Genomic DNA, 27117 nt, shown 5'->3' on the forward strand with positions numbered 1-27117 from the left:
CTCTGCCTTTACTTTTTGTCTGTACTTCCTATCTTTATTTGCCATTTGCCCCCCCCCCCCCCCATTGATCATTTTTACGGCTTGCCTACTAAACAGCACAGGCTGTCTGTAGGTGAAAAGACCTATTGCGAGCTTTAAGGATTTCTCCACCTCTTCCGCTTTGAATTAGACATCGGTCTCACTCATGTGCTTATCAACCTTGATGTGCTCCCCCTCATGTGCTGTTTTAATCCAGTAGATTGCCTTTGATCTGTTCTGCGAAGAGATACCCGTGCTGGGGTGATTTGTGCGCGATATAAATTCAATTAACATAGTATGTGCTTGTCCTATTTCCCCCTCGCTGCCACCCCACAGTACTTCTGCTTTGCTTTCTCGTTTGTGTGCCTCTTCCCCAGAGCAATATGGTGCTCTCACTCCGGTTTGCTTTCCCCCACACACATTCAGTGTTGCTATCCCCACCTCCATCCGCTGATTCTGCACCAATATTGTGCGTGTTGATCCCACTCCCAGTGATGCGTTCACCACCCGCACTACTTGTAAAAAAAATATATATAAATATATAAAATTAACAATCTAACTCAGATTGAGAGTCCAAAAAGAAAACAACATGCATCATTTTGTAGGGGCGCACCTGGACAAGACTACAAAATGAAGCAGGCAGACGTGTCAGTGTCAGACTCGTCTCTTTTAGCCATATTGCACAACAGTGAGGATGCTGCACAGCGTGGCTAAAAAACAGACAATTGGCTTTGACAATGCTTGTTTCTTTCATTACTTCCTTCTTTCTTTCCATTTTGCCTTCAGCTTGTTTTCCATCCCAGTCTTTCTTATATATGTTCCTTCCTCTACATTTCCCATTGACCTCTCTCCACTTTATTCTTTTCCCGCTCCGTTTCTCTCATTTTCGTCTTGCTCTTCTTTGTGCATTCTACTTTTTCTCTTTTACTCATTCTCCAATTTTTTCTCTATCCCAATCTCGTTCTTTAGCCACTCCTTTCTCGGATGCTTTTTGCCCCTGCTCTCATCTCTCTTTTCACTACTTTTAAAGTTTATTTTGTATTTCTTCCTCTTACCTCCTCTTTTTCTGACTTTCTCCTCCTTTCCCTCGAATGTCTATTTTTTCTTTTCTCATTCTCCTATATTACTTTTCTTCTATTCCTCCTTTAATTTACTTAGTCACATCTTTCTTTTCCTGCTTTTATTTTTTATCATTCTTTCTTGCTCTCTATAATTCCCTTTCCATCTTTCTCGCTCCATCTTACTCTTTCACTGCTTTTCTCTCTATTCCCCCCTCTCCTTCCATTTTGTCTTCTGCGATCCTCTTTTTTTGTTTTTGTCTTTTCCTTAACTCTAGATTTCTTTGAGTAGATAGCTTCTAAAAGCAATCTCATCATGCATTACTTTACATTGTGTCATGATAGCTTAACTGGTACACCCAATTAGAGCGACTGCTAAGACACATTTATACAAAGAGAGCTATAAAATCTAGGAGTGCTTTAAAAAAAAAATAAAAAAAAAATATTACTACTGAGGGTGATAATCAAAAGTGCACTATAGCCTAAATAGTAACATTCGGATTTGCTGGTTTGAGGACAACAAAGTAAGTTGGCCAGAAAGTTGAAGTGTTTCCTATCTCAGCTCTCAAAATTAGATTTGCGTCATCCTATGTAGTGTATCAATGAGACATTTATCTATTAGCAGCGAGTAATAATCAAGAGCAAAAGGGACGAAAATGATTATGGGAACCCATAGGTATGCCTTTCTAGATACTTATGTACCTATAATGCTATACTGGAGCAGGGCTTGTGTTTAGATTACCTGCCTTGATGTATCATTATCTAAAACCTGTATTAGGCAGAGGCTCCAAGTGTTTTTTAATCATCGGAACTTATTCTAACTACAGGAAAGCTTGGAAACCCCTGTGGCACACTAAGTTAAGGAGGTCATAGCAGGTGCTTTTGTTTGCATATTGTGATCTCAATAAATACTGGACCAGCTTTATGCGACTCAGACTGTACACTAGAAAAGGTATATTTTTCAATGTGTTGTATTTATAATCCATTGATGCAAAGCACTAAATGGCATAAACGGTTTAAAAAAGAAATCAATACATAACTTAAAGTGCTGTCCAATAAAACGTCACGTGGAACGGAGTTTGTAGACCTAAAACACGCAAGACAAGGAAACATGCAGGCCCACAATTTTCTGAAGCAGGCATCTTTGATATGCAGATTCATAGCAGTTTCTGATTTTCCTTTTCAGCCAGATAGGAAAAGGCCCATGGACATAGCAGCAGCAAGGGGCAGCTCCTCCGTTGGAGCCTTCGGCCACTTAAAATCCCCCCACAGCCCTAGAGATGAAAAATAAAATGGTAGCTCATTACCATTTTATTTTTCATCGCCCTCCCTGAGCGTCAGGGTGGAGGTGGGGCCGCTGCAGACTGACAGCAGCAGGAAGGAGGTTGGGCTGTCTAAAGCACTGTTTAAAGTGCGCATGTCTTTTTGGCCAGCAGCCTTTGACGGCCAGCCACACATGCACACTTTAAGCCTCTCAGCTCAGCTGTCGATGGACAGCAGGGTTCAGAGTCAGTGCAGGCCTCCAGTGCGCTGTGGAGTGCAGAGTGAGGCTGCTCCAGTGCGCAGAGTGGGGCTGCACCCTCCAATCAGGGCACTGCTCACATGCGGCATGTGAGTAGCACCAGGATTGGGCAAGGGAGTTCAAGCATTCGGTTCTAGTTCCAGCAAAGAGGAGGTCCGGTGTGAGGACGTCAAGTTAGATAACTTTTATTTTTATAATATTTTGTGTGCCCCCTTCCCGCAGATGGCAGCTCCCACTATAGCAGTACTTGAGTTTAAACCAGTTTATCCTACTTGACACAGACACATTTCCATCTCCAACCTCTTTCTATAAGCCAAAATGAGTTCTTATCTACGTCAGTTAAGCTTGGCTCTTTAAAAAGGGCGACATTCAACAGTACTATCTGCGACTTATACATCTGAGAGGTCCTATAAGTTGTAGCTTGCGGAAACTCAGTTTCACAACTCCATGCATGCAGTGTTCTTGACTTATTCTGAAAAAATAACTAGATCATTTGGTCACTAGAAATAGGTAAATGAATGACCTAGAAACCGTGAATTGGGCACATTTCACCTTAGTCTAGAATAAGGCAACTGCAGTCACTCTGCCTGGATAGTCCTCAACAAGAAGTTGGGACTGGGCCATAGACCTCGTTAATCGCAAAGGGGGAATGAGAATTTCAATTCAACGAGATCTACATCCCCACTTCGTGACCCATGAATCATAACCTGGATGTTAAGAGCTTTGAAATGTTATTTGCTGATCATTTAGGAGTCATGAAGTCTCCTTTGGTCCGACATTGTCTTGTTTGGAAAGACAATAATGCAAAATACCATCTAGATTCACTCTACCCTAAGCTGCAGCTACCCTCCTGTTCATGTTAAAGTACAGCATACATTTATCACCTTCCAGGGTAATTTTGATTCAGTCTTTGAATACAAACATACATTTCCATGCTCATGGCTTGGAACCCTGTTAGCCGGTGGGAGGGGGGGGGGGGGGCTGAAATATGCAAGGGATCCACAGGCACAGGACCATGGCCTAGGTCTCTCGAACTTGCACTGAAAAAGGAGGGGCAAGCTGAGAGCAGCAGGCTGACAAATTCTGGAATCTCAGAATGAGTCTCAGAAAGCAAAGCCGGGATGAATCCCAATTATCTAGATTACAGAAAATGACTGAGGACTTAAGAACCATTATTCAATCAATGGCAAGTAGTGGTCCTTATCTGTGCAAGAATCACTGACTGCATCTAGAGTGTAATGGCATTGTTGTAACCCAGCTATATGTGGAGAGTTCACCAAATACAGTGAGATCTATGTGCTAAGGAGACAAATCAAGAAAATCTGAGCCCTTCTCCATTCTACACATTTCCAAGCTAGGAGCCACTGCAATTTCATTATGGAGAATCAGCGGGAATCCCATTTTCGAAGCGTTAAACTTTAGCTGTCTGAAGGCAACCAAAGTTCAATGTCCAAAAATCCCAGCCTTTGGATGGCAACTGTATTTGACGCATTCACATTACTGTTCGCATTCATGCTTCGAGAATCTGTTTTGAGGGGGGTACAGAGCCGGCCAGCTTTTGTTGGGTCTACAGCTCAGAGAAAGGAGGTTCTTCTGCCCCTTTACAAGATTACATATCTAATCAAGGTCTGAATAGTCATGCAGCGGCTTAACAGATTCCGGAAACACCGAGTTCATTTGATGTGCAAGTGTTCCTATGCACTTTCATCCTTGTGTAGACATTTATTGTGAAGTTTCAGTTTACAGGGCACCCATATGCTTTGTGTAACATGGTGTTTACTGCGCCTCTCTTTACACCTTGACGACCATCTCCTGAAATTCAGGCAACTTACTATAGTGTGGTAACAGTTTTGTTTAACATAAAGCTCACACTGGTCAAGGCCATCCCAGCTTGGCTGATGCACTGGAATACAGTGCAATTAATTCACAGAAATTGCACAACATTGAGAGAGAAAAAATGACCGAAATGTGGGAATAATAATAAGGTTTTAGACTAGAAAAAAAAAATATATCCTCTATTTTTATTTGCTCTCAAGTGGGAATGCAAGCATGTAAAGCCTACATTCCTTTAAACACAACCTGATTTTTGCAGTTTGTACTCCATCTGCGTTTCCTCTATGTTGTCCTTTAACACATTCTTGCATCCGATGTGCTCAACCACTTACACTTCAGGGCATCATCAACCATAAACTTCTTCACCACCACGCTTCCAGGAGGTCTCATGCGCTTGGTCACCTTTCTTTGTGACTTCATGTCTGACTTATATGGCCCTCCTAGTTTTCCTTTTACGGCATTGGTCATCTGATTATCCATGACAGTCCCTCCTTCAATCATAATCCACTCAACGGCCACTTTCCATCTGCATTCTGGGTTTACAGTTGTTTCCCTGTTTTACACCGATTGTCCCTTGTTGCTTTGTTCCTCTTCTAGGAATACATGTCTTACCTAGCACTAGAACCTTATATTCATGTGGAGTGATGACAGAGTAATTCTCACCGGCAGCAGTTGACCTAGGGAAGTATATCACTCACATCCCAACTTTAAGAGGCAGAAAGACTGCAACAAAGGCAGGATTACTGTTGAAAAGCATTGCAATCTCCTAATTTGCAGAGCAGCGATCAAAATGTAGCAAATCCAGAAAGCCAAACTCAAAACTCTGGCTTCCAGGGGATGACTTGCTTAACACTTCAACTCCGAACAAAATTTCAGATGGAAGCTTTCCAAAGCAACTTACGGCTCTTAGTGGTTGTCGAGTGTTCCAAGCTATCATAACCAATACATACTAGAAGTTTAAATTCAGTCTATAAAACACACAATTCTCACAAGGGGTTGACCTGTCCTAATTCATACTCTACTACCCACCGCCTACATTTACATCATTTTGTCAATAATGCGTGACAGTTGCTATTCTACCTAACTTCTTTGACACGCCACCTAGAAAGGTGAGAATGGATGAGCGGAGTGGGCTTAGCATATGTGAAAGGCACAAAAGCTTAATTCAAGTAATCCACTTTAGTGGTAAAACGATTAAAGTTGTCCTCCAGATTTCTACAGTGTTTTATCGTTAAAGAAAAGGTACCCCCTTCTTTACTGAACTTCATGTAAGTCGTTTGAGAAAAAAGATTGTGTTTCTTGCGCACAGTGAACTGTCCACTTCCGTAAAACAAAGCCACATTCTAGGTTTATAAAGCTAGTGCACCACACTATGATTTGTTCTGATATAATTTAAACAATTTGAACACAAATGTCCAGTTTCACACATTGAAGCAGGAACAAAAAGGTCAGTAACCCCAGTAAGTGTGAAGATGTGCCATTTGACAATTGAAGTAGGAGCCCAGGCTGAACTTTTATGAAAGCAAAACCCAGATGTCAAGCCTGAAAGCTCAGTCCTTGCGCCCAATGCAAGCATGTGCCCATCAGTGGTGGAGAGCGGTGACTTTCAAATAGTCTGCAACCTCGGGTAATGATGGAAATTTAGGGATGGTCTCGAGATGGAACCCAATATTTATTCTGACAATATTAAATAAATTCAAAAGCTAACAACATAATTCTTTCTAAATTTACAGAGCACCAATACTTCAAATAGGATCTTGCACTCCTGTGAATTGATTATAAGAGGCAAGGCAAAAGCAGACTCAAACAAAGCACAGCCAATAAGGTTCGATAACAGAAACACATGCCTGAACAATAGACGAGGGCATTCCAGAGCCATAGTGATTAGATTGAGGCAAGTCATTCAGGAATCTGCTCACGACAATCATGAACATGTTTTAAGATTGTTTCATCTCGGGGCAGACTACGTAGCTAAGAAATAAGATAAGCACACATTATTAATGAAAAACGATGGAGCTGAAATTATCAAGGGGAGAACAAGAAAAATCAGCAGGCCCTACAAGACCACAACAAATGACAAACGCAGAAGTTGTAAAGCCATGATGAAACTCCAAGCGATATATGACGAGAGCTTGACAGTAAGAGGATGTGGACTGTACTGTTGAACCCATTAGCCACACTGCCCAAGAAAACAGCCGTGGACTAGGAATGTTTACGTAATACAGCCAGGTAGCTGTTGTTGTACCTAGCGACTTATACAACCTGCTGTTATTCGGAAATGTAACTTCTCAATCAACCAACACAATTCTATCTGAGATCAAAGGGGCGGCGGGCGCCACTGCCAAATATAGCAAACTTTCTACATTGACAACATGACCACCTCTGCCAAGAACAAGTAGGGATAGCTATGGCTTCTTTGGTATTTAAGAACAAGGCGGTAACACCCTACTCTACCAATGCACCACATCTGGACTTTATTATTCAGCAGCGATTCTAAAAAGAGAATATTTTTAATCTTCAGGCGCTCGTCCGTCCCTTATTGTACCTATGTGGAAACATGTTAAAAGCAAAGGCAAAAGGAACAAATACAATCAAGGTGTCTTGTACTTTGCTCATTAGCAGCCAGGCAGGCTTATGCCGGAATAAGCATTCCACTAATACCCAACATTATTGCTATCCACTAATAAATCTTTAAAGTTCAAACCTGCACCACCATTTTTGACAGCTCCACCAGCTACATCTCTTTCCATTAAAAGCTTGAATGCATGGCAGAACTCCCAATCTCCCTGTCTTGCGAGTACTCAAAGAATTATATTAGACATTATGACAAGCCTTCTAAGTTTAAACTACTCAACAAGGATTTCACAAACATTTAACAAGTTACTGAATCAGATCTAACCTAAACTGGTGGCTAACAGAAATCCAGTGTCATAATATCAATTTGTTCTGTAGTCTTACATGAAATGGTCCGGTGATCTCTGTCCAGGCAGCACCACAACATGCTTCCCTTGACAACAGCATCAGCACAGGGCAAGGTGTGACTGGAAAACTACTCCTCTGCCACCTCAGGTTGAAACACAATGGTGGGCATGGTAAAGCTCAAGTCTGACGTGGAAAAATTTGCCAGATTTTACCATCCAAACAGTGAATGTCTAAGACCAGAGAGATGTGAACAAGCTTGGCAGTTCAACAATGAAGTCGCTTTTGCCAGAATGCATTTGCCAAAGCAAAATTGACAGCTACTACATGCAGGGTTGAAACCCACAGCTACTACATGCAGGATCCAACCAGGTTTATCATTCACCCCAACTTTTTAGCCATTAAGCCGGTCCACGGTCATCAATATTGGCCTAAATTAGGATCATATAATAGCCAAACTGACCCAAATGACCAATGAAATGAAGCTAAGCAGCTTCTTGGAAGTAGTCAATAGCAGTAGAATGCATGTAAAAAAACTCAAAATGTAAGGCTAGAGAAAGAGTTGTCTAGTACTGGGAGAACATAAAAGAGAATTTTACTACACATGGTTTCTATACAAATGCCAGTCTAGCAAGTGGCAATCTATTGGTCTTTGTGGACAGCCAACCAGCGTGGTAGGCCAAGGTAAAACAGACTTAAAAATCCCCGCTTATACACAAAGTCGAACCACTCTTCCCATCTTAAGTGCATACAATTTGCCAGAAATATTAGCCAGGAGTACGGTAAGCATTTTTAAGCACACCGAAATACTTAATTGATCACGTTTAATGCATTCAAAATGCAGCAGTAAGACGTGATAGATGATCAGAGGGAAAAAATGATAGCTCAACCAGAAAATAAGTTACATTCCATTAGCACCCTACTGAAGGTAGGTTTCAATTCACATCTCTTGCAAGGCTCAAACTCAAACAATGCATCGCTCCTTTTGTAAAAGACAAACCTTAAATTCAAAGCTCCATTGGGCTACCGTGATCCACTAACTTAAGGTGCATGGATCGTTCACTTTCTGAATACCAATAATAGTCTGCAGGGAATTTCCAGTGGCTACGGTCACCTTTTAGAACTGTGTGCCAACATTCATTATTTTCACAGGCATTTCGCAAAATGCAGAAACGTGGCATTATACAAACACACTTAGTGACAAAAGAAATCCGTCAAAAAAGTTACACAACCAATAGACTTCTTCATAAGAGCAGCATTTAAGACGTAAAAGAGTTTCGAAACCACGTATCGATAAAGATAAAATATGTCAATAACGTAAACGGATGTCAGAACAATCCATCTAAATTTAGAAGCCTGCAATGAAGCGGCTGACAGAAAACGATGGCAAACTGGTATGGGTCTCACAATTAATGAATACGTAGTTGTAAATGTGTGCTACGGTAGCTGTACGTGTGGCAAGGGGGGACCACTGGCTGCATCACAAAAATAAAAGAATATGTACAATGAAGCAATCAGCACAAAGGGATAACGAAAACCTGATTGGAGGCGTGGCGGTGGTAGATTACTGGGATTTGACAGATTGTCATGTACGTGCGGGTATCTATACTCAACAAACCTGCCTGGAAACATTCTGTACAACAATGGAGATGTCAGACTATTTAAGTGTATACATATAGTGGGGTATTTCTACATGAGTATTACCTCCCACTGTAACAAACACTTTTACATTACGTAACACATTTTCTCACTAGATTGGAGATTCGGTGATTTCCATAGACCTATAATTTGTAATCAAGGGTTTAAATCAAGAATAAACTCCAGGTCCAAGACACCAAATCTCCCACTACTGTGTCTGTGGTGGGGGCATAACAAGGGGACGTAAGGGACAGGGCATAAAAAAAGATAAAGGTCGGGAATGGAGGGTTAAGGAGCGCGCACCACAATGCTAAACAAAAAGGGTGATGGTAGAGGGTCACGGGACAAAAGAAGGGGATAGTAGTGGGAGACGTCCTACAAATTAGGTGATAACAAGGTGTTGGAGCAATACAAGAATGGTGGGTGTCACTGTGGGGTGGGGGGGGGGGGGGGGGGAGCCTGAAGCGGAAAGGTCTGTGATGGGGGCAGCAAAAGATGAGTGCAAACAGACCATGGGGGTGACGAGGCAGCGGCATAGGCGAAAGGGGCATCAGAAGAGCGTGATGGGCTACTATAGGATAAAATGTAAATCTTATAAAAGGTGGCTTGATGCTGTATCTCACCACAACCGCAGTGGGGAGGCCCATATTCCCGTCTGCAGGCTTGCTGCACCCCTTTCCGACAGGCCCCTCTACAACCCTCCCAAAACAGGCCTCTCTGTCCAGCACCAGTCTCGTAACCCCCTGCATAATTACCATGCCCCTCCTCGCGCACCCTTCGCTGCACACTGGCCAGGGCCGTGAAGAGTTCCGTAGGGTCTCACCTGCGTGCCTCTGAGGCCCCCGCTTCCTCCCACAGCCCGTTCTTCTCCTCTCTCCGCACCCCCCGCCACCTCCGGCCGGCCTCTCACAATATGGCGGCCACAAGTCCCCCGTCCCCTCCCTCCTGCCACCGCGGCGCGGAGCATCACGGGCCGGCGTGACGTCAGGCTGTTCGAATGAATACAAACCTGGGCTGGAGGCCGCTCTCTGTTGCTAGGCAACAGGGATTAGGGTAACATCGGGGCCAGTGGTCCAGAGCATCGCAAGAGCCGGGCCCCGGTGCACAGCTGGGGCATCTGTGGCAGCAAAGGGGGCTAGCGGGGGCACAAGCAGTAATGTACCCGGGATTCCAAGAACGGGGACGCTCGGCACTGCATACAGGACACTATGAACGGTGCAGTTGAGAGCAATAATACCAACAGAGTGGCGCACACAGCAAAGGGGAATTAACACGATGACACTAAACACCGAACTATTAATTTTGATATAGCACGGACATTTCCCAAATGTGCTGGAGCGCTTTACAGTAGATATGGCTTTATGGGAAATGATAGAGGATTCAACATTACTAAATATCACAAAAAATAGTAAAATAAGGTTGCTAATTACTAAATGGTAAAGTAATGCAGAAAAACAAACTATGAGAAATATGTACATGACCGAAAAGGTTGTAAGCAACTAATGAATGGAGAAAGTGTAGTTAGTCAAATGGGGGTGCGCAGCTCAATAAGTCCAGTAGGCAGATATTGATAGAAAAATAACTTCTTTATTCCAAATTTAATAAGGTCATCGATATAGACACTCCAGCCAACGCGTTTCATTCCCATATTGGGAACTTCATCAGGGCAAAAAATATATAAAAAACGACAGTGTTCACAGTACCACCAAACTTCTGTAATATTTGTTTTTGAATAGTTAGCAGAACTTTCCCAAAAGGACAATGTTTTCCTATGCCAGCCTGTTATAACAATCCAAGTTGAGATGATTCTGTCTAGCACAATCAAACCCCGCAACGAGAAACCAACGGGCAAGTGTAATCTCTATGTCCACTATGTATCCGTTTAAGATTTCAAATAATTCAAAAGGTCCAGTATATTGTACTTGAACCCGCATACACTGAAGGCAGATGTAGTATCATGTTGGCACCGAAAACTTCTTCTCTCTTCCGTCTGAAGTGTAGTTGCCTGTGCCAAGATTAGTTGCAGTTTCCTAGCTAAGATATAAATTGAAGGAGGAGGGCTTTCAGATCCATTTTGAAAGTCACCAGCGAGATGGTAGTGCATAGGTTTGGAGGTAACAAGTTCTAAATACTGGATGAGCTACCCTAGAAGGATTGTGCAAGGAGTTGTTCCCTTTTGAAGTTCGGGGGTTCTAGCAGCAATGTTTAGTCATTTCGGAATGGTTTAGAACCTCTTGACAGCCTGAGTTTGTCCACCAGGTAACAGGGAATGGATGTGTGTGTGATGTGTGTGGAGCCTTATGGGTGATGTAAGCTCTAGTTTCAGTTGGCAACCGGCCAAGAGTGACCAGCGTAGGTGTGATGTGGTTATTCCTTTGGCCTTGAAGACGAAGCGTGCTGTATAGTGTAGTATTGTAGGGAAAGATGAAACAGCACAAAGAAAAAAAAATAGAGGACAGGACATTGCTTCACTTAAGAACACGGTGGGCGTTTCGAGACATGGGCTTCGAATCTAAAATGACAACACCAGGATCAGCTGGGAGACACACAACTTTTTAAGCCAAAACTGGTATGGGGCTACCTAGAGGTGGATGAGCCAACAAATTAACAGGGAAAGCTGAGCTAGAGTCAAGCCATGGCTCTGGCTTGGGTCTTAGAGCTCACGTGTGAGTTAAGCCCTAGTTTGCTTTGTAAATCATACAGCGAACATCATGTAAAATATGATATTGTCTCTTCAAAATAAAAAAAAATGCATTTCTTTACCATGTGGAAGCTTTTGACATGAAATCTTTACATTATATCACTGTATTGAGAAGAAGTTATGAAAAAGTATAGTTTTTAGATGTGAATTTAGAACCATTCCTGCCATTATTGAAGCAACAGGCAAACCAGTTGTCGTGTGAACCCTGTACTTGTAATAGATTCTAACAGACAGATCAAAATTATAGTATATTAAATCAAACACAATATGGTATTCTGAACTTGCATATTTGAAAGTGTTTTCATATGCAATAATCAGATAAAGGAGGATTAGTGAAATACAATATTTGCCTAAGAACACACAGTTTGGTTAAGAGAGAAAGCAGCATTTAATCCAGGTTTTCTATTTTCACTTCGTGCAAATCAGCTACTAAATGGGTATCTTTGTGTTTCTTCTTCTTACTTCAAATGTTAAAATTTAGTTTTTACCACTTTGTGCATGACGGTAGAGCGAGGGTAGCAGGCAGGAGCCTCATGAAAGTTTAGCTTCTTGTGGGTTTGAGGTTCCAACAGGACCTCGAGCTGAGGCAGATCCGGGCTTCAAGCTTGAGCCTGGCTCAAGCTTTCAGTGGCTTGTCAATCTCTAATGATATCAGCAAACATGCCAACATTTGGAAGCAGGAAAGAAGGAGATGCTGAGAAATAGATTATGGGCATATATTTTTTAGCATTAACTTGCCTTGATGAAGGATGAGAAAGCTAAAATAAAGCAGTTGTTTTACATTAAAATTTGTGAGTCTTCCGATATGTAAGGGTTGCCACCTTTCAAAAAGAAAAATACCATTCCTTTGTTTATGTGTTAAGTTTCTGCAAAGGTCTGGACGTGATACTTCAATAGAACTTTAAATAAAATTGTCCGTTTTCAATTTTAACCTGACTGATCTGTCTTTGTTTACTTTCATTATCAGTCTGGTAAATTTAAGGCAGCTCTCCAGACCCCACTTCAAATTTCTATTGCATAATTCACTCTCGGCATTCCTAACACCAGCTCAAACATACAGGGAATGAGGACCCAATCAGGATACTACACAGCTCCCTTTTTTAAAAACAATAAACTGCCATTACCTTACATATAAAGTACAAAGGCAATCATTCACAATCAGTCTCCAACACTTCAAACTTACACATTTATCCAACAGTCTATTAAACTGTCAAATACCCGTTCAGATGCACAAAAACAAATAAATAGTAGTCACAGAAACTCTACATCTGGTCATGACACGAAGCACCTAACACCTCATATCAAAGAAACAAGACAAAAACTGGGTTGTGACTTCCATTGCATAATGGTCCAAGACATGCAACCTTTGTGACCTCCTTGGACATAATCCACTATCACCACATGTGTGCGCACCCACAATAATGCTTCACAAAATATATGTACATAGGAAAGGGCATGAAACCCACTTGCTTCCTTTGGCAAAGAGTTTCCTTGTCATTCCTAAGTCTACATATTCATGATACAAAACACAAATAGGAATTCGTATCATACATCACTTAAACTCAAAATTCTCTTGACAAGGCGGCAACACAAAACATGTCATCACAACTACACTTATATACAATGTCCCATGGCAGCCATCGCGCTTTTGTAAAATACACAGCACAACAGACTCTCAGACCTTCTCTATTTTACACAAGCAACACCCACATTTTCACAAGGACAACACACTGCACAACACCTCACACATAGAATTGCATCCCAGCACTCCAACACACCTCCCACCCAGTGGCACCAGCTGACCAAACCCAAACACGTGTCAGGCTGAAGAAAGCACTTACCATGCACCCTGTCCCGTGCCCTCTGCAAACTGCACCAGAAATGTTTGGGATGTCCCCTAAACACAGTGACAACAGTTTCCAGTAGATATATACTGAAAAATGAATGAAACAATACAACAATGGAACCCTAGACCAGTTCAGCAAAACAACTATTCACATCAGTAAGTAAAAACGTATTCACAACACACTAGAGCTACATCAAACACTACCATTCAAACACAACACTGACTGATGTCAGTATATGGAAACTGAATAAAATGCATCACAAAACAATCACAAACATACTCTTCCTCCTGTACCACACACCTGCCAAGGGTTGCACACTTCCCCACATTTTCAATCCACAGGCTATTATCCATGCAACGTTTTTTGCCATGGTACTTCTCTTCACATACGTCACACCCATGGGGTACCACACAATGCAACATTTCACTACAGGCTATTACTTCTCTTCCAACTCAGCACATAGCGAGGTACTATCATATGTAACTCTTCACAACAGGGTACTAAACTCCCTCAACTTTGCATACCATGAAATACTCCCTATAAAAACCTCCTGCCCCAAGCAATGTTTTGCTCCATAGATGCAAGTATGCCATAATAGTGGGAGCTGGTGGGGATTGCATTGAATTTTCCTCATAGTATGTTCTACCTTCATAAAAATCCATCCTGTTGGTAAAATGTCAGTAGTCTGAGAATGTTTTCACCTTTAGAGCTAAAAAGTGGGTGCACTTCTGTGAGAATTTGCATACCACATTGGGCGTTACAAGAGCCAGTTACAGCCAGCTACTACTAGATCCAATGACCAACTCCAATACGGAAGCCATGTACTCTGTATTTTTACTGTTATTTACTTTGGCTACAAGAAAATTCAGTATTTAGAAGTTGTGCAACGCAAGCTTACACCCAATGTATGATTTCTTATTTTCCCGTGGGCTGGTTGTACACAGTACCTGACATTGTTTCAGTGTAGAAGCAGAAATCTGTTTTTAGCATACATTTTTGTATCACTGAGTCATGATTAATTTTCATATACTTTATACATTTAATGTTCTTATTTGATTGGCTCTGCAAAATTGACACTTTGCCCAGAAGTTTTAGTCATTATTTAGAACTTCACTTGGTTGCAGACTGTGCCACTTTAAGTGTCCACAGGGTCCCCAGTGCAATCAGGGAAATTGTGCACTACATTCCCCAGTTCTCTAGCAAAACACAATTGACCATCTTGATTGGACTCTATGCAGTGCTTTAGGTGAGATAAAAAGAAAGGTGGGGGTCTCTTAAAGGAATGTGTATTGAAAAACTGTGAATCCCTTCATCAGACATTGTGCTCTCTGCAGAGAGGCCAAGGAGATGAATGAGCACGTAGTCTGAACATCTCTATGGTTCACTAAAAGACACTGTGAGGAACTCGTACTGCCTTCAGCCTCGGCTCCAGAGTTCTCAATCTTGCCCCCTCATGAATACCCAGCCAAAACCTCAACGACCCCAGGCACTTTGGTCGTGTTTACAAGTATGGGTGCTATTTATTACACATGATAAGTAACTATACCAAGGGGTATGTTATCTATTGAGTGCAATAAATACCACCTATGACGAGTTGCTGGGGAATGACATGCAGATTTTGGGGGTTAACATACCAAAGTTTGCATGATATGATAAATACTGTGTATTCTCCCCCCCCCCCCCCCTCGCGCGCTAGATTTCGGCATGTTTGACCTGTCAATATTTAACAAACATTGAATTACTTTATGCATTTGGTAATTATCGTTAGATACCTAACAACTCATACTTCCATTCTGTCTTTAAACAGGGGTATACGCCTGGGTCAGAATTAACCATCCAAATTGTAATCAGACCCTCAGAGACGACACAGTTCACTGCCTATACTGCACAAGAGTCTTATGCTGTATGAAAAAACTGCGGCCCCACACATCTGGAAAAATCAAATACTATTAGCTAATCCCAGATTAAGTGAAATGTGAAATGTAAACAGTGACTGCATCTCCAAACTGGATTGCTGAAAGAGTTTTAGAGTTTTTACAGGCCTTTTTCAGAAATCGAGTAGTGAAATTCTGTCAGTTCGGTTAAGGGCATATATGTCCCAGTGGTAACTGATTTCTTTTCAAAGTCAGTTTTTAATTGCAGCCGGGACTGAGCAGGAACCGGCACACCTGAAGGTTCAATGTCACATGCATTTTCTGGGGAGCATTTGCTGAATTTATTAATCATCACACGCTCACAAAACAAATATGTTATTCTTCTGACCAGCAGGGGGCGCTGTAGTTTGGTGAAAGCTTCTGCGCTCGAGCAGTTCCCTCTTGTTGCTTTCTTCTCAGTGTTTTGGAGGCTGGGGCGGGGGTGGTCCTAGGGATAGGTAGCTTTCGTTCTGTCCTCGACCCCCAGGCATCCGTCGCTGGTACTTTGAATGTCCCCAGTCCCCCATCACCGGAGCATCTCCTGACAGGTAGAGGCAGCGGAGCCCCTTCAGTCCACGTGCAGAAAAGCCCCCGCCCCTTGCCCCTGCGGGTTGGCTCGGTCATCCCAGCGGGTCATTCACACGCCCCCAACTGTTAGCAAATGACTGCGCGTCACCTGGACACGATGTTGCACGTCATTGATTTCCATTCGCAGAAATTATTGTTTTCAGGTTTGTTATTCCAATTGAACTGAGCGAATACTACAATTCCCAGAATGCATCTTGTTGTAAACTTAAACCTCTGGGAAACACACGAGAGTGCTGGTGACACTGAAGTAACCCTGCCCCTTCACGTGTGCAGGTGGATGACTCACTAGAAGGATCTGCTCAGTGAGCACTTGGAGTACTCGCGCCTCTGACGTCCCTCTCACACATTGGGGTCTCTTGTGACGCCATCTCAGAAGTGTGCAGGTCTTTCGTTGCACTACGTGAGCAGTCGGTACCTCACGTATTCCACCTTCCCTAGATGACCCCCACGTTACCCCCATGACAGTAGAACAGTCTCCATGCCCTGCAGAGCCAACCAGGGACCCACAGGGGAAGTGGTTTAAATGGAAACATAAAAGTGCAGGTACTTACTCTTGACATTGCCTGTTTGCTCATGAGAAGTGCCAGTACTCTTCTATTAAATGTATTGCAGCAGCCCTGAGAAGTGTAGGTACTTTACCTCTCAAATTAAAGAAGTGCAGATACTCAGTACTGGACAGTACCTGCCTATTTAAAGCTCTGCATAGGGGTGTGCATGGATTTATGTGCCAATCTTGTAATCTCCAACAGAGATTTGACCTCCATCCCTACAGGACCCAGAATTGTGCCCCAGAAATGTGCACATTTTCCTCTATTCCTTTATGGTTCCAGTAACTCGCAGGCAGGTTGAACATAGCTTCTTGCCCTGTATAGGTGCCAATGACCGCCAGGCCTGTGGTGGGCTCTCGATGCTGTGCGGGCGTTTGATAACCTCACTAATAGGACTTGGCAAGGTCATCTAGTGCCCCCAGAAGTAGGTGTACCTCTCCTTCGTCGCAGGCCCGCTGCAATGCCTGGAGGGGTGGAAGGACCAGATGAGGCCCACCAGAAGCTGGTGCTCCTTTCCCTTTACCTGCTGCTCCTGAGGCGGAGGAAGGGCAGGGGCAGGCCCCCGGAGGAGGCTTCTCGGAGGGTACAGGAGGCGCAACGGAGAGGCTTACTGCGACAGTACCACTCTCTACGACAGAAGAAGCTGCTTTTGGTAATACCAACAACTTGTTTTTCGTAGCGTCACACTGTCACATACTGCTCTTTGCATTGCACTAATGCTGTTTTCCATTTCTACAGTACTCATTTTATCGACCTCCTAAGGATAAATGACAAATTCTCCTGCAAATGCTCACAGTTGCAACCAGCAGGTTGCAGATTAATTCCTTCATTTACTTACTTACAGGTGTAAGTTGCTGACTCACCTGGGCATCCTCCAAAATAAATTGACGCCGGGACCCCGAGGGTCTCACTTAATCCGGACAGGAGCGTAGGGTGGGGGGGGAGAGCCCAGGAGAAGGGAGGGGCCGAGAGTATGCAGCAGCGCTGAGGCGAGAGAGGGCGAGGGGACAAATCACCCAAGCGGCAGGCCGCAGATTCTCCCTCAAGATGTCAGGGTAACTCTTACATAGTGCAGCTCATATATGAGCGGTAAGAGCGGCTATGCGGCGCGAGACACGTGTGCAGTTACTTTACTTCACATGAGCGATTATATGGTAAACTCAGTTTGTATTGGCGCATTGTAAGGAGCGTGGCATGGTCCTGCTGCGGCAGTCTGCTTTCTACTTCTGGAATTTTGACTGACGCGTGTGCAGTATTTTTACGATTGTACATCATTGTTTTGTATTATGATCAAGTACGTTACAAACCGATCTGAGCAAAGAGAGAGCAGTTCCCACTGTTACTGATGATGTGGATGAAATAAATTGGCCTTTGATGATTCTGTTCTTGTAAAGTATGTGCGGCGCTCACAGGTCCACATCTCCTGTATTGTGATAAGCTCCAATGTGCATTGGTTTGTGCCGTAGTGAGTGATAATAGAGCAATGCAATGACGAAGTTCCAGCCACAATGAGAATGCATGTTAGCGAGTGCTGGGTGATCTATGTGCTCAGGTTTCCGAATGCACTTGTTCACACGCTGCGTGCAGACCCGAGCAGTAGAAGAGGCGTGCTACTGTGTGTTCAGTGGCTCCTGCGGAAACACACCGGACAGTAGTGGCTGATGGATACATCGGCCCGTCACTCCACATATGCATGTTACGAGCAGTCGCTCCACGCTGATCTGTGTCGCATTCTGTGAGGGGGAGCAGTGGACACTGGCGTGGTTGATTCAGTAAGTGCGAAATGGTAGGATTCTGTTTGAAAGTGCGTAGTTTGGTACATGCCTGCGTTCTGTCGAATCAGCTTTAAAGTGTCATGTTGTGCGGGGGGGATAGGGGGCTGCGCGCAGCTGTGTTACTATTGAGGCTTGCATAAAGAAGATGGGGCCACTGGGAGATACTTGTGGGGGGAAGGGGGGGCAGAGACTGTGTGCGTTTGTTGCACAGGTTAGGGATGCTGCTGTAAACACGTGTACAATATCGCTCCGTGGTGTTGCGGTTTTGCAGTAATAAAGAAGGACACTTAAGAATAAGGTGGCTGTTGTAAACTTGAGACATGGCTGCAGGGTTTGGTTTTTCCACTCTCGTGCCATGCTCGTTTTCATTGTTGTCATGAGAGGGGTGTGCAGATGTGTTATCATCTGCTCCTACTGTCTGATGCAGATGTACTGTAGGATTAGCATCCCATGTTGCATTGAACTCTAGGCAGCTTGGGGACCAAAACGCCATCTGTTAATAAAAACAGTTGATTGTTGAACGCTGCATTTCTTGGAAGCCAGTGGCATTAAGAGTAGCCACGAGAGAGACTGTTGAAATGTATAAGGCCTAAGATGCCTGCGCATGCGTGGCTTCTGCTCGACCAAGTTGGCCCTCGTTTATGAACACATCTCCAATCTGTAGCTTTTATAGTATGTTTTTCTGTATTTATTTAGTGCTAAATGTTCACAGTCAGAGCATAATACAGCAGGGTCGAAATTTTGGAGTACCCTGTAGACTAGTAACTTAGACGGCTGACCGAGAAACTTTGTTTGAATTTTTTTTTTTTTAACCAAGAGAGAAGTTCAGTTCTGGGGAAATCACGACTGCTTTGTACTTCAAATTGTAAGCTGTGTAATTATGTAACGGGGATATGGTAAAAGTTAAAACGGGCCGTTGGCAGAATTTCAGAAGGGCAGCGGCTCCGTAGAGCACCCCTCTTTCTCCGAGGTCAAGCAGAAATGCCTCGGAGAAACGCAGCGTCATGTTCGGATTCAGGGGCGTGTTTTTCTTTCTCTCCTCTTCCCATTGGCTGGAATGTTTACATTCCAGAGGAGAGAAAGAAAGTAAAAAACACGCCCCTGAATCTGAAAAAGACGGGGCTTAAATGGACACTAGCTCCTCTCCTCCAATAGCTGGCCTCCGTTTAGGAAGCCAGCCAATGGAGAAGAGGGGCGGGTTCAAGCCCCATACTAGAAAACATTAAATCTCGCCAAGCGAGACTGCGCAAGCGCAGCCTTCGCTAGCCGAGACCTAAAAATGACTATTACCTGCCGCTCAAGCCAGTCTTCTAGCTTTGGGGGCTTGGAATAGTCTAAATTACCACACTTGTGGGAGTGTGATGGTTAGTAGTTGTGTTGGTAGTGTCCTTGGCAGGGGCAATGGGTGGTGCAAGCTGTAGTAGCGTCCTGACGAGGGCCCTTGCACTTATTTTTGTAATAAAATTAAGCACTGTAGTTACTTAGTCCATAATTCCACCATTCAGCCATGCCTGACTTATTTCAAGTCTGTTTTTTTGGGCACGATTTGGTGGTGACTTATAACTCTGCTTTTAATCTCCACGCCTCAGACGCTGCTCTTAATTAAACCCCACACCTGGAACCCCCAAATTGACACACAAAAGTGACCTCAACTCATCAGCCACTAGGCGGGGTATGTACCCAAAAGCAACCTTTCTTTAGAAGTTGATTTATTTGTAAGGGGTTTTTGCCAAGGCATTTTTATGGAAAACTTGTGACATTCACAATTCAGTATACATTTTAACTCTGTAAAACAGTAGACTTCAAACTTCTTCCTGCAAAGGCTTATTATTGTTTCTCACAATCATGTTAAATAGTGTGTACAAGCTATTGTGGTGGGACTAATTGGGTTAAAAACTAGTGTTCAGTGGCCTTTTTTTGTTGTTGTTACAGTAAACCCAGTGCTAGTGTTATATATATATATATTTTATTCGCCAAACATGCCCCAGCATTGAAAGGTGCACACGACAGCACCCCTTGCCATTCAGCTCTTTTAGCCTCGCTGCAGCCTGCCTTTCATGCATCCTAGAGTGTCCTCATGCCGACGCGTTTCGAGGCTAAACGCCTCTTCTTCATGGGCTTGAAGGGAGCAGCATTCAAACAATCCACTTCCAAAATGCGCTTTTTATTCAATTTAATAGAAACGCCCTAAAAAAAAAATATATATATATATATATGTTTATATATAAATATAAAATATCTATAACATATATTCTCTCTCTTTCATTCATCCTCTGAGAAATTTTTACAGATAGTGGCATTCCTTGGTAGTTCTTTGCTGACCCTAACATATGTACGTGTGCAACAGTGGTTATTCAACTCATTGAAAAAGGAGGACATGTTGCCATATACAAGTATAAAAATGAGTTTTTATAGACTTTGGTAAAGATGCTTCAGTTATTCCGACCTGCCAAAGCCTCACGCTTTCCTCGATATCCCATCATGCCCCAAGTGGAGGTGAGTCCCACAGTGTGAAGACCCCAGCACAAACAATTCCCATGCCTTTTGGATGAATAGAAGGGTTTTATTCAAAGTCTTAATAAAAGTGAAAAGTATAATTTCACTGAAGTGGAAGGCAGGGAGAGCACCTGAGAAGTTTTGTTGGTGTACATATTTAAAGCACTTTGGTTTAGTGTGATAAGATTGTATACCCCTTCGTGTGCATTGCAATTAAAGCTGTTTTTTCTCTTTTTATATCTAGCTTTTGATGGCCCGACGGTGGCAGAGCAGGCTCTCTTCTGAGTTTGGCGCCAGAGATCGCCGTGATTGGTGGGAGCAGGTGGCCCTCAAGGAGTTCGGGCCTCAAGACTGGCTGGAGAATTTCCGTTTGCCCAAGTCCACCTTCCTCCATATTTGCCACCAACTGAGACCAAAGCTTTGCCACCGGAACACCCGCCTAAGCCCAGAAAAGAAGCTGGCTTTGGCACTCTGGCGTTTGGCCACGAACATTGAGTGCCACCTCGCAGCCTCTCTGTTTGGTGTCAGGCCATTGGTGGTACTGAAATGCGTGAACGAGGTGTGCCAAGCGGTCATTTCCCTCCTCAAGCCACTCTACCTCCGCTTGCCCCATGATCATGAGTTGGAGAACATGGCACGGATTTTCAGTACCTGGTGGGGTTTCCCTCACTGCATTGGTGCCGTGGATACCATCCATATCCCTGTTGCGACCACAACACACTGTGACGATGACTACAAGAACGGGGAGGGCTGGCACGCCATGGTGCTGCAGGCCGCAGTCGATGGACTTGGACAGTTCTGGGACGTATGTGCTGGGTTCCCAGGTGGGATGGATAACGGGGATATCCTGCCAAATTCCTACCTGTGGACCTTGACTAGGGACGGCGGCCAGTTGTCCCAGCCTCAGCGACACTTCAGTGGCCGGTCTTTGAAGTACGTACTGTTGGGCGACACGTCATATCCACTGCAGGACTGGCTCCTGAAACCTTACTTGGACAGCGAGAGACTGACATCTCCCCAGTTGCACTTTAACTACCAGCTGGAGCGGGCCCACAGCGTGATCGAGAACACGTTTCTGCGTCTAAGGGCACGCTGGCATTGCCTCCTGCAGCCGCACAACCCCACTGTGGTGCCCACCATGGTGCATGCCTGCTGCGTTCTTCACAATGTTTGTGAGATGCACGCCAGCCCCTTCAACCATGCCTGGTTGGAGACTGTGGAGATGTCCCCCTTCTGCCAGCCCAATCATCCTCCCTCCCATTCTTTGAATGACTGCGCGGCAGAAGAAGTGCGCCGACTCTTTTGCAGCTATTTTCAGAATACAGACAGAACTAATCCCAGGCAGTCTTGTAACGGCCCTGAAAGCCCCAGTAACAATAGTCCTTGCACATTTTCCAATCTTCAGCAAATAGCAAAAACTGATTAAATGGCACATTACTTTTTGTGTGATTAAAAATCTCATTACTCTTGCCCAGCAATAAAAGGGGCATCAACAAGTTATAATGGCTTCCAGTTTCAGTGAGGCACCTCCCCCCCCCTCCCTCCCAGCTTAAATGAGGGCTGGGAATGTATGCAATGTGTTTTTAGTTTAGGAGAACAATCTTTCCATGCATCTCATCTCACTACATCACTTCCCCATGCACCTTACCACAAAAGTGTAGTACAGGTCTCTCTTGGCTATATTCATTTGATCGGCACAAACTGTTTTGATGAGTCGAAGATTTAGCCCTTGCAAGGGGTGTGGAAAACACTATATTAATAACCATATAATGCGACATATTGGCTTGAGCTTCACCGTTTATGTGATTAAGCCTGACCATTGCAGGATTCAGAGAGGCATTTGGCTTTGGAATTAAAAAGAACATCCTAGGGAAAATTAAGCAGGTTTCCCTCTCCCATAATCTGCTGGAATGCAGCAGCTCTTTTCTGAGAGGGTACTTTGCACAACACAAAGTGCTATGAATAATGCCAAAGCCAAAAGCCGGGCATCCTCGAATTGAGATGTATACACACATACCCACACACATGTACATATATATATGTGTATACACACACACATATATATATATATATATACACACACAAACGTGTGTGTTTGTATATATATATGTGGACAGGACAGAGTCACTTGTTTGTTAAAGCATGAGATGTAGAATAAATTATACCTATTGGAGCACCAAATTATGTAACAGTGTTGACTAAAATATTTTTCATGCTAATGCAAATTATGTGGCCTAATGTGGCTAATTTTGGGGCGGTGTTATTTCGCTATTCTGTCATTGTAACACCCTACTCTGTTGAAAAATGTTTTGACCTCGTTAGTACCAGTTTATCATGTGTACAGAGCAATCTGCACTTGAAAGATGAGCGGTTAAACTTTGCTAAGGCTGTATCACTGTGCAATCCAACGTGGACTTTTTTCTTTTTTTAAAATAAACTTTCAATCTGTTTGAGCTAGAAACATTTTTTCTATATCTGCAAATAAGGCAGCAGATGGTGGATTCTGTGGCTGGTGCAGTAAATCCATGATTATGCTGAAAATGCCTCATTCGCAGAATCACATAAATCCAGTGGCCCTGAAGATTTATTACACTTACTGTGAATTTTGCTTTTCCAGTCATCCTAGCCATTTAGAGCCACCGACTTATCCGGAAATATGTTTTTCTTTACAGGTGTGTTCACCTTTGAATAGCACTTGTTTCTACTCCCTCTCTGTACATCTCGTTCTGGAAAGAGCCCTCTGAGATTCCCCAGTAATATAACAGGGGTGTGGAATTTTCCAAATAATCTAGTTGTCCAAGGAACAAAATGCCACTGAGATCTACATGTCCTGTAAAATCCACTTGTCCCACCTACCCCCGTTCCACATCAAACCTAAGGGCTCCGGCTGACAGAGAAACATTAATATATTTTTGCTTTATTAAAATCAGTAAACCATTGAATGCTGTGCAATAATAATGCTAAAGGAAAACTTGTCAAGCGATATTATCGTGTCCCTGCCCCCCTGCGCCCCCTCCCCTTAACTCTGACGGCAATTCTTTTATTTCTATTCCCCTTTTTTTCCATTTTTTTTGGCTGTGTATTTATTCCCACAAAAATACGTACATTTCAAACCATACGTAATGTACTAATTTACCGTCACCCTTGGCTGTGTATTTATTCCCACAAAATACGTACATTTCAAACCATACGTAATGTCTAATTTACCGTCACCCTTGTAAAAACGTATGGGTGGGATATAAAAGGTGTCAGCCAGCGTGCCTCCTGCCATTTCCCCCTCACTTTTGCAGCTGGCCAGACGTGAGCCCTACGTTCCTTGCGAATCGGTAAGTTGTATCGAAAAAGAAACAGCAAAGTTGGGAGCTTCCTTTAATAATAAGAATCGTTTTTTCGCCAAATGTACCCTCTTTGCAACATTAATCAATTTTGTAATGTATATTTGTCGGTGTATTTATGCAGTTCTGGGCTGAAAGTTAATAGTTCACTATTCTATATTAGGACTTAAAGTTATAAATTGCAAGTCACCAACGGATGTCTCTTTTGAAAGCATTAATCTGCAGATCTGTTTCCATCCTATGCACTCTGTAATCGACTTCGTACATGTTCTTTGCAGTAGGCATATTAACCCTCTGCACTAACTTCACCGAGGTCACAACCTCAACTATACAAAACACGGATCTCTTTCCAGGATGGTAATTCATCACACAAGTTTCCTACACATTTCTGTGAGGCCTGGTAATTGCCGGTGGAAAGAAACGCTGCAGCAGGTGCTTCGAAAGCTTTTAGTGCTGGCTGCGCCGTGTGCGACAATGTTTTTTTGCCCATAAGCCAAAGGAGTGAAAGTGTAGGAGTCACATGTCACCCATACTGGTAGGCAGTAGTTTAAGAGTGCTTGGTGTGGAGAAGCACAAACGCAGAGTCGAAAAAGAAACAGCAAAGTTGGGAGCTTCCTTTAATAATAAGAATAGTTTTTTCGCCAAATGTACCCTCTTTGCAACATTAATCAATTTTGTAATGTATATTTGTCGGTGTGTTTATGCAGTTCTGGGCTGAAAGTTAATAGTTCACTATTTTACATTAGGACTTTAAGTTATAAATTGCAAGTCACCAACGGATGTCTTTTTTGAAAGCATTAATCTGCAGATCTGTTTCCATGAAGGCTCCGGACCCGCGATGTTAAACCCGCGTTGCGATGGCAACGCGTGAATCTGAATTTGTTGTAATGGGTGTTTCCCCCATGAAGCGGTGGTAGCGCAGTGCACCTGCTTGCTATACGCTTTTTTGACGTCCTCATCTGAGGCGCCGAGGCGGGCCAGGCCTAGGCTTTTGTACTAATTAATCTACCCACGCACGGTTGCTAAAAATATAAATAAAAGAAAATCGCAGCACCTCCGTCACAATATCACACAATTCAAGCGGGCAAAACTGCTTATTTTACCTGAATGCTTATTGCAAGCCTCGTGGCGGCCACGGACTACTGCTTGCAGAGGCTGAGTGACGTTTCACTCCCCCAGCCAATCACTGGCTAGAGCCCAGTCATGGGCTGCTAGCCAATCAGATGCCGCCAAAGGCTCTCTGCAAGCTTCGGATTGGCTGTGAGCCCCAGAGTGCCCACAGCCTGTTGTTTTAACGTGATTAAAACGTGATTAATGTCTACATGTCTGTCGGACATAAATAGACAATAAATCTTCTTGCCTATCAATATAAACAACATGGTTCGGGCGTCGGGCGATATGATTCCCCCACCCCTGTATAAGCTAGTATCGTCACGCAGGTAAGAATAGGATCCTTTATTCAGTATAAACGATAACTGCACCCTCAGCTTGCTGGCAAACGGTACACACAGTGAAGACAGCCTGTCAACATTCCAAAGCTGCCTTCATGTCAACATTCTAAGCATTACCAGTGTGAAGGGTAGGGAAGGGGGGTGTGGAATGTACCAAGTGGCAAACTATAACACATCTTCCTCCCTAAAGAAGCACAAAGAGAATATACAAGAGAGTGGTGGATATTGACGTAGGACAGGTGGCATTAGGTACTCTGTAAGTGGAGACCCCTGGACAGAGAACAAACAAGGGAGCAATAAGTTACAGCAAATGTTCAAACCATTCTGAAATCCTTGTGCCAACTTGGAGGATTTCTTTGTCTCAGCCCCCTTCCCACTTGAGCCTCACCTGCTCTGGAACTCTGGACCAGAGCCCTGCTATCCTTCTCTTGGCCTGTCTCCCTCTGACCTATTTCAACCCGATCCATGCTCCATTTTTTACCATCTTCCAAAATGACATTTCTTTTGACCTCTCTTATTTTCTGCGGGGCGTAGTACTTATCATCTTTGCCACCTAAACTCACCGGTTTCCTGATATAAACACTTTGTCCCTTGCTGAAAGCCCTTTCCTTTGCACCCCATTTTCTGTCATACCACTCTTTGTACCTCTTTTGTCTTGAATCAATTTTCTTACTGATTTCTTCCGGGTTGATCACCACTGGATTCTTGGGATACAACCAATTAGGTGACAGTTTTGAACCGGCCTTCCTCCCTCTCAACAGCTCAAATGGAGTATGCCCCGTGGAGAGGCTAGGTGTGGTGTGGTAGGACCAAAGCATGTCTCTCAGATGCACTCTTTCAACATTCGATTGGCCCTCTCTACTTTACCATTGGCCTTAGGACAGTACAATGGGGTACGTATGTGCGTTATGGACATGTCCTTTAGAAACTCCCTCATCTCCTCCGACACCAATTGAACACCATTGTCCGTGATCAAGGTAGAAGGTATACCCTCCTTTGAAAACACCTCACTTAAAAATTCTATCAAAGATTTGGTGTTGATGTTGTTCACAAATTTGTAGGTGACCCAATTAGAGTAATAATCAATAAGCACTAAAAGGTACCACTGCTGTGGTCCCTTCGCCCGTATGGGGCTAGTAATGTCAAAACCTAACTTGTCCCATGGAGACCTTGGGATCTCAACAGGGATTAGTGGGGAGCGCCTGATACATCTGGACTTATCGGTTACACCACACGCATAACAATCCTTCACTTTCTCTTCCATACACAGATCCATACCTGGGAACCAATATTCAGATCTCAATCTTGCTTTGCATAGGCTGCTACCAAGGTGCCCCTCGTGGGTAAGATCAATGATTTGTCTTCTTAACCCCTCTGGAGGAACAATTCTCTCAGACTTGAGGAGATACCCTCCTACAATTGACAGTTCGTTACATACATTCCAAAAAGGTTGAATGCACTCTGGCAGGTCTTTG

The 27117-nt window shown here is 43.5% G+C and overlaps 2 protein-coding genes across 7 annotated transcripts in view; one reads left to right on the forward strand and one right to left on the reverse strand.

Annotated features, from left to right (window-relative positions):
* The window catches only part of FZR1 (fizzy and cell division cycle 20 related 1), a 64517-nt gene extending 48547 nt beyond the window's left edge, over window positions 1-15970 (reverse strand). Inside the window, exon 1 of one of the 4 annotated variants that reach the window (XM_085638435.1) lies at window positions 15799-15970. The gene's annotated coding sequence lies outside the window, so the exon portion shown is untranslated. Of the gene's footprint in view, window positions 1-9743; window positions 9763-9811; window positions 9959-15798 lie in introns of those variants that run through there. The other 3 variants (XM_085638433.1, XM_085638432.1, XM_085638434.1) reach the window with 3 other exon arrangements.
* Window positions 15883-23309, forward strand: LOC146772445 (uncharacterized). Of its 3 annotated transcripts, XM_085638437.1 has the most exons (3): window positions 17106-17237; window positions 19950-20032; window positions 21101-23309. In XM_085638437.1, the coding sequence occupies exon 3, from the start codon at window positions 21107-21109 to the stop codon at window positions 22280-22282; it is 1176 nt and encodes a 391-aa protein (XP_085494563.1). In that variant the 5' UTR covers window positions 17106-17237; window positions 19950-20032; window positions 21101-21106; the 3' UTR covers window positions 22283-23309. The 3 variants fall into 3 exon arrangements, with proteins under 3 accessions (XP_085494564.1, XP_085494562.1, XP_085494563.1); XM_085638438.1 differs by lacking the exons at window positions 17106-17237; window positions 19950-20032 and adding an exon at window positions 15883-15997; XM_085638436.1 differs by lacking the exon at window positions 19950-20032 and having other exon boundaries at window positions 16151-17237.
* Window positions 23310-27117: the final 3808 nt, after the last annotated feature.

This window comes from Triturus cristatus, chromosome 12 (assembly GCF_964204655.1).
Source record: "Triturus cristatus chromosome 12, aTriCri1.1, whole genome shotgun sequence".
NCBI classification, from domain to species: Eukaryota; Metazoa; Chordata; class Amphibia; order Caudata; family Salamandridae; genus Triturus; species Triturus cristatus.